This window comes from Buceros rhinoceros, unplaced genomic scaffold (assembly GCF_000710305.1).
Source record: "Buceros rhinoceros silvestris isolate BGI_N320 unplaced genomic scaffold, ASM71030v1 scaffold14634, whole genome shotgun sequence".
In the NCBI taxonomy this organism is placed as follows: Eukaryota; Metazoa; Chordata; class Aves; order Bucerotiformes; family Bucerotidae; genus Buceros; species Buceros rhinoceros.
In genome coordinates, this window is record NW_010408901.1 from 355 (window position 1) to 15,756 (window position 15,402).

General features: G+C 46.6%; 2 protein-coding genes across 2 annotated transcripts; one reads left to right on the forward strand and one right to left on the reverse strand.

The window, feature by feature from the left end:
• Window positions 1-1,963: 1,963 nt before the first annotated feature.
• Window positions 1,964-7,482, forward strand: SETD8 (SET domain containing (lysine methyltransferase) 8; the record flags this gene model as incomplete). Its single annotated transcript, XM_010135038.1, has 6 exons — window positions 1,964-2,120; window positions 3,623-3,836; window positions 4,616-4,700; window positions 5,057-5,116; window positions 5,977-6,167; window positions 7,272-7,482. Coding segments are annotated over 6 exons (918 nt in total), but the record flags the coding sequence as incomplete, so codon positions are not given.
• A 4,117-nt stretch (window positions 7,483-11,599) lies between these two features.
• RILPL2 (Rab interacting lysosomal protein-like 2) lies at window positions 11,600-14,561 on the reverse strand (the record flags this gene model as incomplete). The annotated part of the gene is made up of 3 exons (XM_010135039.1): window positions 11,600-11,624; window positions 12,052-12,156; window positions 14,410-14,561. Coding segments are annotated over 3 exons (282 nt in total), but the record flags the coding sequence as incomplete, so codon positions are not given.
• Window positions 14,562-15,402: the final 841 nt, after the last annotated feature.

The following is a 15,402-nucleotide window of genomic DNA, read 5'->3' on the forward strand; positions in this document are numbered from 1 at the left end:
GGCGGTTGGCCGGACGTTGATCGTCACTTTGCATTTATGCCCCCATGCAAATAATTGTGGCTATTACATCAAATCCCAGAGCTCCTCAGCAGCCCTTCATGTGCTCTGCCGTGCTGAGAAAATTTCCGCTTGAGGGTCTCAAGCCTGGCATAGACAAAGACGTGGCAGCCGTGCCTCGGTAGCGCCAAGAGCGCAGCAGGCAGGGAGCTGGGAATGAGGGGAGGAAGCTACGCTGGAAAAATTGTTGTTCATTTCCTGTTAATGGTGTATTTAAAGCCAGAAGGCTCTGCTGGCAGGTGGGCTGCTGCAGTTCGCTGCTTCTGGCTTTCTCAAAAAAGCACCCATGTTTAAACTCTCTATTAAATGTTGAGAACTTCACAGCGCAGGCTTTGCTGCTTGCAGTTGTTAAAATGCAAGTTGTTAAAATGGAGTGCTTTCATAGCATTTCAACCTTAAAAGCCCCATTTTTTAAACAAACAAGTCTTGTCTTTCATAGGCCTCTTAGAAATATTGGGGGACAGGGAGTGTCTAACTGACTTGCTTTTTCTCAGGTCGTTCTACTGTAATCTTAATCTTTAGCAAAGAGTGTGCGTGGACTAAGATTTGAGTCTTAAACTGGTCTTATTTTGTGCGTGAACATTGTTTGTTGCTCATGATTATGTTAATTATTAAAATTGTCCTGTATATTCTATTGTGTGCTTTGTTTACTTTTTTAGTGTCTGTGTGACTACATATACTGCAGTATTTGTTTAGTCAGCTATACTGGAGCTATTTTTTTAACTGATGGAAAACTTTGTGTGCTTTTCTAACAAAATGGATGCGTGGGTTTTGCTGTTTTAACTGGCTTGCAGTGTCTGAAAATTGCTTTTAGTTGACTCAAACTATAGCCAAGAAAAACTCCTTCTGGCCAAATTGCATCTGCTTGTCCAGACACTGAGATTTCATGGCTGAAATCTGTGTGCCCTACATACACTGCGCCGTCAAACTTGGCGAGGTGGCAGGAGACTGTAGAAGCAAAGGTGACACGACTCTGCTAATCTTTGCTAAATTTGATACTGCTCGTGCTCACTGTTGGTGTTCTTGGAGCCCGAGCCAGTGTACAAACCCTGGTCTCTGGCCGAGGTGGCAGGAGACTGTAGAAGCAAAGGTGACACGACTCTGCTAATCTTTGCTAAATTTGATACTGCTCGTGCTCACTGTTGGTGTTCTTGGAGCCCGAGCCAGTGTACAAACCCTGGTCTCTGGCGTTTGGCTGCGCCAGGGGGTTTTGCCATTTTCCTGGCTGGGTGCAAGTGCTTTGCGTGGTCTCTTTAACGGTTGTTTGCCATGAACAACTTTGACACTATTTTGTGAAATGCCAGGGATAAAAAGATAGCATTGTTTATCTCCCAGGCTTCGCTGAGAGATGTCACTCACGGTACACTGGGCAAAACTGATTCCTGTTTTCTGTGAGGCTCAGTAGAGCATATAATTAACTGCAGTAACACTTGACACCTCATGAGAGTCTGGGTAAGCTCATACCTCTCTGGCTATGGGAGGTATGTTCTAGGCTTGGGCAGTTTTTGCTGTGTTACTTGTATTTTTTTTTTTTTTGGCTTGCACTCTTTGAGGCCGCCTTCCTCCTGAGGAGCTCAGAGTCGTTGGTGGGTTTTTTAGCACCAGAGTTCATCCGGTGAAGCACAAGGTGGAATCTGGAGTTGGTTATGACTACTCCATCCTGCCCCATGTCAGATGGAAGTCCTCTTGGACTTGGGAGTATGCATTAGTAAAGATCTCTGAGCACTCGCCGCTGTTACGTTTTCACTTACAAATAGCAACAGCAGCAAGGACGATGCATTAAAGCAGCATCATCTGCATGAGCGCAGTCAGCTGTCAGCCCTAGTCTTTGCAAGGTGTTGTGGATACTAACTTCAGGTTCCTGGCATCTCTGTGACATACTGATTTTTGTGTGGGTCTCTTTTAGGAGAATGTGTTTATTGGTCAATCCAAAATCTACAGCTACCTGAATCCTAACAAAACTCCTGGTGCTCGCCCCCCGCTTCAAGAAGAAAACTCTGTCATGTATCACGAGGTGAAATGTCAGGGCAAAACACTAAACGAAACCTACAGGAAAGCGGATGGTAAGACTGAGCTTTGGATCGTTTGCCTCATTAAACGTGCTCCCGCTGCCCCCAGCGTGAGAACTTCCGTACACAGCCAAGAAGGCCAGAGAGTTCCCCTGGCACAGTTGCTTTCCCAGTCCTACAAGTCTCTTGGCAAACTGGGATTTTGCAATGAGGGTGTCCTTGTCCTTTTCAAATCTTAGGTCATAGCTTACCAAGCAATTTTTCCTGGTTTTTGTCTACGTTTGTGTTCCTCTCTGGATGTGAAAAGCTCATGCTTGCGTTGTCAATATGCCCTAATCTCCCTGCAATTCTATTAGTGCTCTGATTCTTTGGGTCAGTGTTTGGCAGTTTATCTAATTCTTTTTTTGTGTTGGACCTCTTTTTGGCCTAAAATCAATTTATTCTGTAGTTTGACTACTTTGAATTGCCTTTATATAAATTATTATAAAGTCACGTTGGGTGTGAGGTAGAGGTACTGGTAGAAAAAGAAATTATTCTTAAAATTTCAGGGTGAAATAAAGGCAGCGAGAAGGAGTAGAAGAGATGTGGATGCTGAGTGCCAGGCTTCCTAGGTGCCTCGCTGTAGTGACTAGAAATGGGAATGTTCTCCAGGTTTATGGAGAGGGGAGAAAAAAAAATGGCTTGTGTTTAAAGGTGCACTTAATGACCTTGGTAACTTGTCAAAACGTTTTGATGCAGACACTTTTAGCAAGCAAGTACTTTATGTAACACTCAACACAGGGAGTGTCAGGTTTTCTGGAAACTTAGGGCCTTTAGCTCTTAATTTAGTTCCCCAGTTTTGACAAGAAAGTGGAGATGGCTTTAGCTTCTCCCGGTGCTGTGACTGTGCAGCTGGGCTTCATTTCTCCAGTGAGATAGAAGCATCTGTCTCAGTGGATGGGACCATTAAACCTGGTGATGTGCTTTAAATAAAAATGTCATTCAGCTTTGAGCTGTGCTCTCCTACCTCTGAATCAGTTGGCTGAGGAGAAGGATGTGTTCATATCAAGGTAGGATGAACACAACAAAGAAAATGTTGTTTGGGTGTGGGGTAGTCGTCTTGCACTTTAGCTCCTGTGGCTTTTTTCTGAGAGGTGTTGCTGCTTGGGACCAGTGTCTGCAGCTACTGATCACAGCAGTGCAGGGTCCAGAGAGGCGGCTTCTCCCTCTTCAGGATGTTGCTTAGCTGATGCTAACTTGGCAATCGGGTGTGCCAGATGCACTCTGCATCTTTCAAACCCTGCCCTGAAGGTGCTGCAGGTTTGGAAAACTGAGTTGCCAACCTAACGTGACAAAATATTTGGGCTCTGTTTTACCCTTCCCCTTTCTCTGCTCAGTCCTCCCTCTGTACTGTGTCTACTGAGCAGTGACTGGTCAAGAGTTGAGTAACAGCCTCTCTGGGTTCCTCCTGTTTGACAGAAATAGAAACTTGGACTAGAAACCACTGGGATTCATTTAAAGCACTCTGGTATAGCTGATCCTAAGTTCAGAGCCTTATTTTATTATCCTTTTACCAGAAAAAAAGAATGGTGGCAATATAATTGAAGGTGCTATGAAACCAGAAGACCAGAAAGATAAAGCAGGAGGGTGCAATACTTCAGTGCCCTCTGGTCCAAACCAAGAAACTGCAGAAACTCAAAAGACGCCCCTGCCTTCAGACTGTGCGGATGAGGCCAACGCCAAGCCAGCTCAGAAAAAGATGGTTAAAGCAAAACGTGGACCAAGGAGAAAGTAAGTGGCTTCTGGAATTGTAAAAGCTTTTCTTGTGTGTGACGTTTTGCACCAGGAGGCTTTGATCAGCCTCTGCCCTTCAGGAATGACAGTCAGAGCTGTAATTAATCTTACTCCTGTTCCATGGCCTTTTTTCCAAGTGAACTGTTATGTTGAGAGGATCGAATCTCATTTGTTTTCTCAAGAATAACAGGTTAAAAACCACAAAATAGTGCCCAAAGTATTTATCTACCTTGCAGAGGACTTTTGTTCTTCTTGAAAGTGAGGCTATTGTATTTTATCTTCAGTGGAAGACTTGCTGATCACCTATAGAAAAATAAATTAATGAGCCATTAAGACCTACTTTTCTGTGGACAAATGGGAATGTGTTTTGTCAGAGACAGAACAGTTGGAGGCTTCCTGTCTGAGCTGATAATCTTTCTCATGATATCACAGTAACTGTGACCTAACATTAACGAACTCCTTGCCAAGCAGTTTTCATGACCTAAATTTTAGAGCGCCTTCTGGTGAGGCACCCAGGGGGCTTCAGAGTTGCAATGTGACCTTCGGGCGGTTTCCATTGGCACCTTGTTCTCATTGTTGAAGACTTAGCACTGGAGTAATGGAAATAGCATGGGGAAGAGAAGGGGATGTGGCTTTAGGTTCGAAGTGAAGAAAACTGAGAAGAAGCACTGATTTATGTTGATCACCTTTCAACATTACAGATGCCTCTGTCCTAGAGGTGTAACTCCACAAATAGGCTGAAAGATCTGTGTTCTCTATTTTTTTTTATCCCTTAGAACACAAGGAAGAACACCAAATCGAAAAGTGACAGATTATTACCCAGTCAGAAGAAGTTCCAGGAAGAGCAAATCTGAGTTGGAGGTAGTGCTTGTTAAAATACCATCACTTGTCAGGTTGCTGGTTAACTGAACGTTTGAGGAAGCGTGTAACCATCTGTAAATGGTTTCCATTGGCCAAATACAAATAGCATCCTGCGCTGGAAGTATTGTGAAGAACATGCTTAAAATTTGGAAATGCGGATCCAGTTCTTCTAGGACAGAATGTACTTATGTATTTGGGGGAGGAAGAAATCTGCCTCTTTACCGTTCAGTTTTGCTAGAAATAGGGAATGGTTCGGAAAATGATGAACTGGTTATCAGCTAGTAACTTCCTTTTAGCTGTAGAATAACTTAAAGGCTACCAGCCATACTCTGGTTTTGTTCTTGTTTCTTCTGCAGACTGAGGAGAGGAGGAAAATAGATGAGCTGATTACGAGTGGGAAGGAAGAAGGAATGAAGGTAACTGTAGTGCCAGCCTGAGAAGCCACGTACTGATTATCAGTATGTTGCTGTTAATCTGAGACTGAGTTCTGCTGCTTTCTGCTTAAACAGCACTGCTGCAGTTCCTCGATAGCAGGATGAAAATGCAGCAAAACTGCAGCACGCTGTCTTTCCTTTCGGATGGGCAATATTTGGCTCTGAAAAACATGTACATGCAGCCACAGTCATAAATATTGAGGGGACTTGACAGTCTTCACTGAAAATGCACTTGCTCCCTTTAGAATCTTATTTCTTGGGTTAGTTTCCAGAAATGGGGGGAGACACAGGATCTTAACTGTCATATGTTTAGAAGGTCACACCCACACGTACTGTCTGTATGGTGACAAATTCTCTTAGCCAGTCCCTGTGGGTCTTCGTTATGGCTCTTGGGATGATGGGTTGTACTGGTTTTCCTCCCACTGCTAGCAAATGCTTGTTATTGGGACCAAGTGCTTCCCATTGGGGTTACTCTGACCACCCTCTGCAGAATTTAAAGCATAAATGTGCTAACGGTGATGGGGCACCTGAAATGGAAAAGCTTACTGCCTCAGCTCATGGGTAGCTTAAAAGAAAAACCAGACAACTCTTCTCTGTGTATTTGTAAAGGTTGATTAGAAGACTTTTTCACAATGCCTGGTAACTCAGGGTGTGTCCCAAACATCCTCTATTTTCTCTGCAGTGCTGTGTATTGTGCTTCTGCAGCGTTGTCTGCAATACACACACATACCCTGCTGTAGCAGTTTTTTAATGCTGAATCACTCCTTTCCTAGTAAACAGCATGTTTGCAATTATGTAAATGCCTTCTAATTTCCCAGCTGATTTTCTTTTCAACTCAACAGATTGATTACATCGATGGCAAAGGGAGAGGAGTAATTGCTACTAAGCATTTTAATCGAGGAGAATTTGTAGTTGAGTATCACGGGGATCTCATCGAGATCACCGATGCTAAGAAGCGAGAGGCTGTGTACGCTCAAGATCCATCCACAGGCTGCTATATGTACTATTTTCAGTACCTCAGCAAAACGTACTGGTAAGCTGCTCTTCCCTGAAGTGTGAGAGCTGAGTGATAGAGGCTTTGAATGCTGCTGAGGCTTTTCTTGATTTCATGCTTTTTTTTTTTTTAATGGGAACCATGAATTAGGAAATCTTGTTGGAACACTGTTCCGTGGCCCAAGAGCCTCCTGTACTTCTGGCTAAAAGGAATTGTAGGTGTCTGAGCCCTGTTCGCTGAAGTACAGTGCAAGCTGCATGGAGAGTTGTATCTGCTTGGATGAGGCTTCTAGCTGTTCTGTGGTCTTCTGCCTAAATTTATCCTCCTGTAAAATTAACTACTTAAGTTGTAGGGATTTTGTTGGAAAAGCAGAGTGGACAGACTCTCTGGAAGAGAACCATTTCCTTCATCTGTCTTTGATTGGGTCTCCTTCTTTCTCTAGTACCCAACGTACACACCATGTGCATCCTTTATCACTCTTTGCTGATTCATTTGCCCCAAGCTCTAGTTTTCTCAAAGCAGCTGCTCAGACGACATTCTTTCCTCCTTGGCTGGGTACCAGAGGGTCACTTAACCTATCAGTTACCTCAAAGCGCCTTATATTCTGTGTCTGACTTGGGGTCTAGATGCCATAATGATGGTTCCCACGACAATTCTTTGTGCAGAGAGGGGCACTACAGCGTTGGTATCCAGGTCTCGAAGTTGCGTGTGTAATAGTTAGGCATTTTCAGCCTTCCGTGTAAGTAGAGACTCTTGCTGGCTTAGTCACTGGCTACTCCTTAGCTTGGACACATCTTTCTTGAGGGGAGGCTATTTAAGGTGTCAACCCTTTCTGGTGGTGTCTGCATCTGGGTTCTGCTATTCCTCATGAACAGTTGAGAGCTGCTTGGAAAGAGGCAGCTCAGAACCAATGCAAAGTTTTTTCTGGGTTTTGTGCTAACGAGATCTCCCAGAACTGCTCTAGTTTACCTACATCACCATATTAGGTGCTCTCTGTTTATTTGTATGAATATTCTGATGTTCCGTCATTTTTTCAAGGCTTGTGTGGATTCTGTGTTCTTTGTATGACTTGCCCTTTGGTTTCATCCACAGACACGACTGTGCATTATGCAGCAATCCTGCGTTCTGTTCTTGTTCTTTCAGTGTTGATGCTACAAAAGAAACTAATCGTCTGGGGAGACTGATTAATCACAGCAAATGTGGCAATTGTCAGACAAAGCTCCATGACATCGACGGTGTGCCTCATCTCATCCTGATAGCTTCCAGAGACATTAAAGCAGGTGAAGAACTGTTGTACGACTATGGAGACAGGAGCAAAGCTTCCATTGCAGCTCATCCGTGGCTGAAACACTAACTCACTGGCTTTCTTTGGGTTTGGTTTGGACAGAGTGCTCTACAAGGAGTCAGTGGATTACTTTTTTTTTTGGTCCTCACTTCCCTCAGCTTTCTTAGCGGACTGCTTACGGTGTTCTGAGCTCCTTAAAAACTACCTTTTTGCTTTGCGGTATTTAAATACCTATTACAGTTTTCCAGGCAGGCTTGAATAATTGATCTTAGATTGCCAAAACTTTTATACCGTAAAAGGAAACCCTCCCTAAAATTTGAATACTTCTGCACAGTGACCAGTGCCACTTGAGCTTGCAGTTGAAGACTTGCACAGAAACTTAATCACTTGGGTTGTGCTTCTGCAGTGAAACCTCATGCTCCGTTTTGTGGGGTGATGAACTTGGCGTTAGCTCTGTGACAGAGATGTACTTCTGTACTCCGACTCGTACATCCAGTGGCTCGGCTGCCTGTCAGAGTGCTTTTCACAAGCCAGTGCTGACAGGCTGCTCGGAGATGGATGCTACTGTCCTCCTCAAATCATTTGTGGTAGGAATCCAGTTTTTCCAGTGTCATATCTCATGTTGGCAATGAACTTTAAATGCACTGGTGCTGAGGGAAAGGGATGGTCAGACTGGCTGCTTGCTTCGCAGAAATGACTCCAAGCCAGACGAGGATGGATTTTGATGGCTGGGTTGATGAGAAATGTGAAGGTAGAACTTCACGGTGCAAATCAATGGTCGACATTACTTGTTTTCTACAATTTAACATGGTACCTTTTTATAGTTGATGGCTGATTCTTGGAGATGTCTCCCAAAGGATTTTAAAGGAGTAAAAGAAAAAGCTTTCTCCAGAAATTTTTTTTATTACCTTCCTATGCTAATTAACCACATCAGAAGCTATTTATTTACTGTGAATGCTTGAAGTAGAGCATAGCGGTTCCAAAAATAGGAGTCATCTTCATATGCAGCTTCAAACTGTAATGATGGAGTTCATGCAGTGAAGAAAGTAGATTCCTTATTGCCTGGTCCTGTAGGTCTGTCCAGCGCGGTCTGGTCCCACTGTCGTACATGGGAGTTGAGCGCTTAGCATCTTGCAGATGTTTGTGACGTTACTGTTGGAGAACCAAATCTGTGATATAGGCGGGCAATACAATGCAGGTCCTTTATGTTAAAGATGAATTCTTACCAGTTGGAATTTTTGCCAAGGCAGGCTTGGCATGTGTGTAGATGAAAATGGCTGTGAGCCATCAGCCACGCTTGCTGCTGGAAGCTGTCAGCAAGGGATCTGTGGCTCTGTTTATGTCCTCCGTTCCTCACGTCTTGAAGGCTGCTGCTCTTCCAGCTCATGCCCTCTAGGACAATCTTAAAAGCTTGCCTATGTGATAGGTCGGATAGCAACGACGTCCTGGTTGTATGCTCCAGCAGCAAGAGAGGTGGCTTAGTGATGTATTTTTTAAATTAAAAACTTGAAGACAATGTCTCTGTAAAATAAAGAATATATTTATTATTGAAGAAGTGGCTGCTATAGTACCTGTCTCCATTGCAGATCAGTAGCATTTTGAAAGCAAGCTGTGAAAATCGTTAGCTATTAAATGCTTCATGATATTTACCACTTAACACAAGGCAAACTCATCAGAGACAGCCTGTGCGTTTTCACCATTTCTGAAGAATTAACTGGAGAGCTGTTACCTGACAGGTAAGCTTTGTTGGCTGACGTGGTGGAGTTGGCACTGATTTTTCTCTGGTCTCAGTAGTGGAGACTACAGCAGTGGACAGTATCCTGTTTTACTAGAGCACTTCCCTTAAGTCAAAATTGGAATAAAATGCTTCCTTTTGTTTTTTATTTAAACATTTGCTTGTTCTCTATCAGGTCAAATAGCTTAAAACTGCTGTTCAGCATCACTTTTGTAAATGAGAAAGGGAGAAGAGCTCTCCCCTGCTTACGTAGCAAGGAGATTGTCTTCTCTGAAACGCTGAACTGGTGACCGAGCAGCACTGCATCGGAAGATGGTAATAAAGCTGATGTTGCACTGAGTACGTATCCTTGACTTGTCTAGGAACCGATATATGTATGTACACATCGTATCTACACAGATCAAAGAGTTTTTGCAGTAACATGCCATTGGAAGTTTTACCTCTGTGCCTTATAGGATGGTATCATCTTCTGACAAGGTGTAAAGTGCTTAGCAGGGAAAGATGCCCTTGGCTTGGCAGCTAAGCTGCTGTTGTCAGGCCCCTGTGGCTTGGCAGGAGCCAGCGGGTTGCTCTAACAGGGCTGTAGCCTGCCCTGGTGTAGCCGTAGCCGAGAAACTTGCTCCCCTCTGGAGAGAGAAGCTGTGCAGCTCCCTTGGCACCAGAGCAGATGCAGCTGTGGTGGTTCTAGACGAAGACTAGCCCAAAAAGGTTGACGTGCTCTCCTGTCTACGTTAACTGGTGAACTTCTACCTTTTTTAATAAAGAACATCTTAAATGCTGAACTGAAACAAAAAATTGGAGCTTTCATTACTGCAAAGTGTGGCCTAGGGCCACGTTAACAGTCTTCTGTGCCTCCCCCACAGGTTGTTACTTCTGCACAGCTCTGTTTAATCTGTGCGGTTTATTACGTGAATTTGTTTCATTAAGAGTTAGTAGAGTGACCACTGTGATTTGGGGCATGATCCCCTCCTCCCTCTTTAGAGGAGATTGGAAAATACACCCCTGGAAAAAACACAGAAGGGGGTGGAGTTTGGAGCACACGTAAACATTTCAGCTCCGAGGTGGATCTTGGCTGCAGCTGATGTGTGATTGGTTTTGGTTTTGTTCTCTCAACACAAAGCCTCTGCTAAGGAAATGCAGTAACTTCCTTCCCTGCTACCATCCTCTAGAAAATACACCATGGGGACAGGGCCCAGGCTTCTGAATGTTTTGAAGATGGCAAAGTGACTTGAGCAGCTCTGTGCCCCCACATGCTTAGGGTGGACGTCTTTGTTGCTTTGCTAATGTACAGCTGCTAACAGATTTCCTCTGAACAGAGGCGGCGGTTCTGCCTTCTGCAAAGCCACGTTCGCGTTGTGCAGCTGGGTGAAGTGTCCTCTTTTTCATGCTGCCGGTGTACGAGAGGGATTTCAAGTCAAAAGATGTCAGAGCCTGCTCTCACTTCTGAAGAGACTAAGATCATAGATACCTGTCACTGTTCCTTTGATGTCTGTTCAGACTCTTCTGCTCTGGAAATTCTACTTTTCCAAGTGTGGAACCTAATTGCTATCTTTCAGGCTGCTTTTTCCTCCTCTTCTGTTTGCCCTACATGCTTCCACCAGTGATAAACCTCATTACTGGAGCTACTCCACAGCTTGTGACAGCTGATGGAAAGAACAGAGGTTACGAAAAATACAACTGTCTCCCACAGGAGACCTTTAGCTGTCAGAAATTAAATGTTTGCTGCCTCTGTTCCAGTTCGAGCACATCTGCACCTCTCAAAGGACATTGGTGCTGTGAAGCATCTTTTCCTCTCTTCTCCACCACCCCCAAACAGCCCCTCCTGTGTGTGCAGGGGTTCTGCTGCCACAGCCCAGCTGCCTCTTCCTTTGGTGGGGCAGGGTGTGACAGGCTGCTGCTGCCTGCGTGTCACCCATCTAACGTGAAGAGAGACGGGCGACACAAAGCAACGCTGGGGTTTTCTTCGAGCAGGTCTGTTAGTTTAAGATAACTCCTTTCTGTGTAAGAGCCGTGGGGACGGCAATCTGGAAGGGTTCCTCCTTCCCAGCGCTCCTCTGAATGCTCTCGTGGGTGGCCTGCAGCTCTGCAAAATACCTTCAGCTTGCAAAATCATTTGGGCTGAGCATTTTGATCGGTGGGTGGGATAAATAAGCGGTAGTACAGATCATCACAGGCTCTTTTAACAGTAAAAAACATAGAAATGTTTATTTCTTACATGTGGGTCATGTCTGGGAAGAATCTAAGGAATATAAAAAATGTTTGTCGAGTGGTCTCTAAAAAATCAAAGTACAATCTATTCTGAAAGAATATTATACAACACAATTTTTATGAGATTGCTTTTCTTCTGCAGCAGGAGTGATGGTTTTTCTTCCAGTCATCAACTCCCCTGACACCTTCGAGGCTCTCAGCAGTGCCGTTTCGGAACAGGATTGGTTAAGTTCACGAGGCTGCTCATTTTCCATGTTTAAAAGAGAACCTAAAAACCAGAAACAACAAGGAAACCGTAACGTACAACTGGAGAAGGAGCCTGCAGTGAGATGGCTGTCAGCGTGCTCGGCTGCTCTGGGGAACTTTAGGGAGACAGCCTGAGCTTGTGGGTACTCGTACAGCTGCTTCGGACAATGTCAACAACCCTCCGGGGACGACTGGCGTGTTCCCACTGCCAACTGCTCGTGTGCTAGCAGGGGGCGAGGATCGCATAGTTTTGCTCTGAAATGCTTGTCTTCCCTAGAAAAAAAGTGCTGCCCTGCCTGGGTGGAGGTTGCTTTCCCGTGGGGTGCTTTTTCTCTATCAGGTTTTAATTTTACAGGAGGAGAAAATAATACCCAGCCAATTAGGCTGAAATTCAGAATTCATCCCTGGATTCACTAAGGACAAAGCGTGCCGTGTTCTGCCGCACTTACAGCCGTCGGATGATTGTCTTCTCGTCACCGTCCTTGCTGGGACCAGAGCTGCTGGCGGCCTTTGCTGGTTCTTCAGTTTGGTCCCTTCTCTGTGAGATGATCCCACTGGGAAAAGAAGAGGCTTTATTTGGTTTCTGTGGTTTTATGCATCGTATCTGTTAAACCCTTCAGCGGGCAGCCTTGGATGTGGGTGAGCGGGTGTTCCCAGGGCAGGGATGGCAGATACTCCTTGTCATTAATTGCTCCTGTTGTCCTTACAGACTGTGATATAGTTTTGCTTAGGCTGTGCTTTACTGAGAACACTTGGAAAAAAAAAAAAAGTAATGAGCTGACTTCTCCAGAGAGGAAGAATGGGAAATGAGACCAGGAGTGAAAGGGAAGTGTAATTACACGTTGGATTTGTACACAAGGCCAAAGCAATGGTAGGGTGCGGACGCAGAGGGTGAATTTCTGCATGGGTGGGTCTGTGGTACCTTCAGCGCAGCCATGACGGCTCGCACCACGCAGCTGGGAAGGGAGGGGAGGCTCCGCTTCCCACCCGAGAGAGGAGAACAGACGGGCTTTGCCTGAGCTGTGGGTTTTGTCATCCCCCCACCATGCAGCCGCGCTGTACAAGGTGGTAACCGCCTACTTTAGGTGAAGGCTTCGTTTTTATCAAAGGCTGTTTCCCCTGCCTGGAACTGGGTTAGATTTTACCGGCCTGCACGCTACGCTGCTTTTCACAGGGTGCCAACTGCCTGTCCTGCGCTGACCTCGTTTATCTGGAGAGCCGAGGGGAGCAAAGCCTGGGAGGGCAGTGGCTGAACGCAGCTGAACAACACTCGTCCGGACCTCGGAAATAAAACCACGGGAAAGCGTCTAGAAGCTGGTGCGCCATCGGGCGTGGGCTGATGCTGAGGCAGGTTATCTGTCTGGTGAAACCACGAGCTGTTTGGTGACCTGCAGCTCCCTAATGTCTGCACAGTAACTTCTGCTCCCAAATCAGGATTAAAAACGTAATGCCCAAATCGTCAGCCATTCCAAGCCGTTCTCTGGGAGGAGAACAGTTACCCTGTGCTCTCTGGAGCTCGTTTCCAACATACGCAAGACACTTTAGAACACAAAGTCACGTTTATCCTCCCCCCCCTGCACTGCCCCTTATTGCCCTACAATTAGAGTTGGGGGTTGATGGGGCTGTGTACAGGGAAGGTGGCTTTGGCTGAAGCTGTAACGCTGCGGGAGGAGGTAACCACGCAGAATTACTGGAACCAAAAAGCAGCCTTGGCATGCTCTGTGCGTGCACAGCGCTGCGACTTCAGGGATCCACTCAAAAATTCAAGACATTCCCACTGTTAATTTTTAACTTGGCCTGTCATAGAGGGGTCACGCAGCAGGGAAAACCAAAGCAAGGTGCTGTTCCAGTGGCTGCACTGCAGAGGCGGGCAGCTGAGCTGGGGAAGCGGTGCCTCGCAGCACAGAGAGGGGGGTGTTGAGCAGCCCGTAAACTGCCTTCTTGGGTTTGGGTTTAACTTTAACTTCTTGGCTTAACCTCCCTGTTACCATCCAAGCCAAGTCCAGGCCACTAGTTCTAACAGCTTGTTGCTGAAATCTGGTGTGCTCAGATGTTTTGTGTCTGGATTAAGAAGTAGTTTCTTGCCCTAAAGAGTTGATCTGACAACCTGACGATAAGGGGCAGAGGCTGGGCAGGAGCAGCCTTGGAGGTGAAGGGCTTTGCAGGACCACAAGCAAGACCGGTGTGGGTCACCTTCACTCTCCCAGGCTGGTCCCTTCTGGAAAGACCAAAATTCTTCTCTGGAAGGATTCTCTGCGCAGTTCAAGCGCCTTTCACAACCCTCTGTGGCAGCCTCAAATAAAAATCCACACAGCTTATCTTAGAGGATGGTGAAAGGGGTTAAAGTTCTGCTTTCCAGAGCAACTATACCCACCGTGGGAGCAGAGGGACGGAGGATTCGCAGGCGTCCCCGACCGCCAGCTGGAGGAGGAAGGAAACGCTGACTAGAGCGGGGATGGAAACCCCCGTGCTCATTGGTACGGAGGGTGGCTGCCGTGACTGCGAGGTGACCTCATGTGCACGCTGGTGCGTGGCATGGGCGTACCTGGGGGGGCGGTTACAGCGGGGCAGTTACGGGAACAGGCTGTGAGCGCGCAGAGTAAGAGGGAGTTGAGTTTTAAAACGATGTTGCACAGAGACTTCATCGTTCCCCCATTTTTCTTTGCTCATTTGTAGGCTCTTGGGAGCACAGATGTCTCCCACGCATCTGGGCAATGTCTGGGTGCTCAAACCTGCCGCACTCTGACCTGAGAGGCTCCCCACACGAGAAGTAAGGGTATTAGTTCTCTGCTGACTTCAGCAGGTACCTCTTATAGCACTGCAGCTCCTCCTGCACCACAAGCAGCTGAGCTTTCAGCTGGTTACGCTCTTGCAAGACATCCCGCAGCTCCTGTAACGTGAACCGGGGGCGGTTGGGGTCTGTGAGGTCTATCACCATTTTATCTGGTCCCAGGCTGAGCTGTAAAAGAAACGGTGGTAGATGATCTCGTACCCTCTCAAAACCAGGGCACTCCCGGCACCGCTGAACTTCACAAATACGTACTAACTCTTAGAACTAGTATGAGTTCATTGCAGTCCTGTTGTTTTCCAATCAGCTAATTACAACTCTTCTATTCTGTTTGTATTCCCTTGGTGTCTGCATTTCCCAGCCAAGAACCAGGCCAGACTGCGACAGGCTCTGACCACAGCTAAAAGCAAAGTCTCTGTCCCAAAGAGTTTGCCATCCGATTTGCCAAGCAGCTGCTTTTATCTGCTCTTCTGATGTTGAGAGGCCAAGCAATCTAACATCACCCCGAACTCGTAGCAGAGAGGTGAGAATGGAATTTTCCTTCCCTAATTTAAGACCTTCGTGGTAAAGGCTTTGCTGCTCACAGACATCAGTGTCTCCTGCCCAGGGTTAACAAAGCATAAACGGCAGGTTGTCTTTAGGGGCGGTGCAGCGTAGGAGCTGTACAGCCGTGGATTCGTACTCTGTGACACTCTGCCCGCGTGTGACCGAGCTCCTCCGCCAGCACTGCACGCTGCTGAGCTAGAAGCGAGGTTAGTTAGTTCCTGCGGGCAACGGGGAGCGAGTGACCCGCAGCACTGCCCCTCGTAACCCCCCCGGAGAGCTCTGCTCGGGACGCGCCTCTCGGCCTTCCACAGAGATGGGACGAGAACTTTCCTGAGACTCCTGCTGGGGTGAAGGAGACCGGCGGCTGCGGCGAGAGCATCCTCTGGTACATCCCAGCTGGTGCTCAGGTGGGTTCCACCACCCGCACCTGCCCGAGCACACTGGCCACGGCCGACGCTGGGGCCGA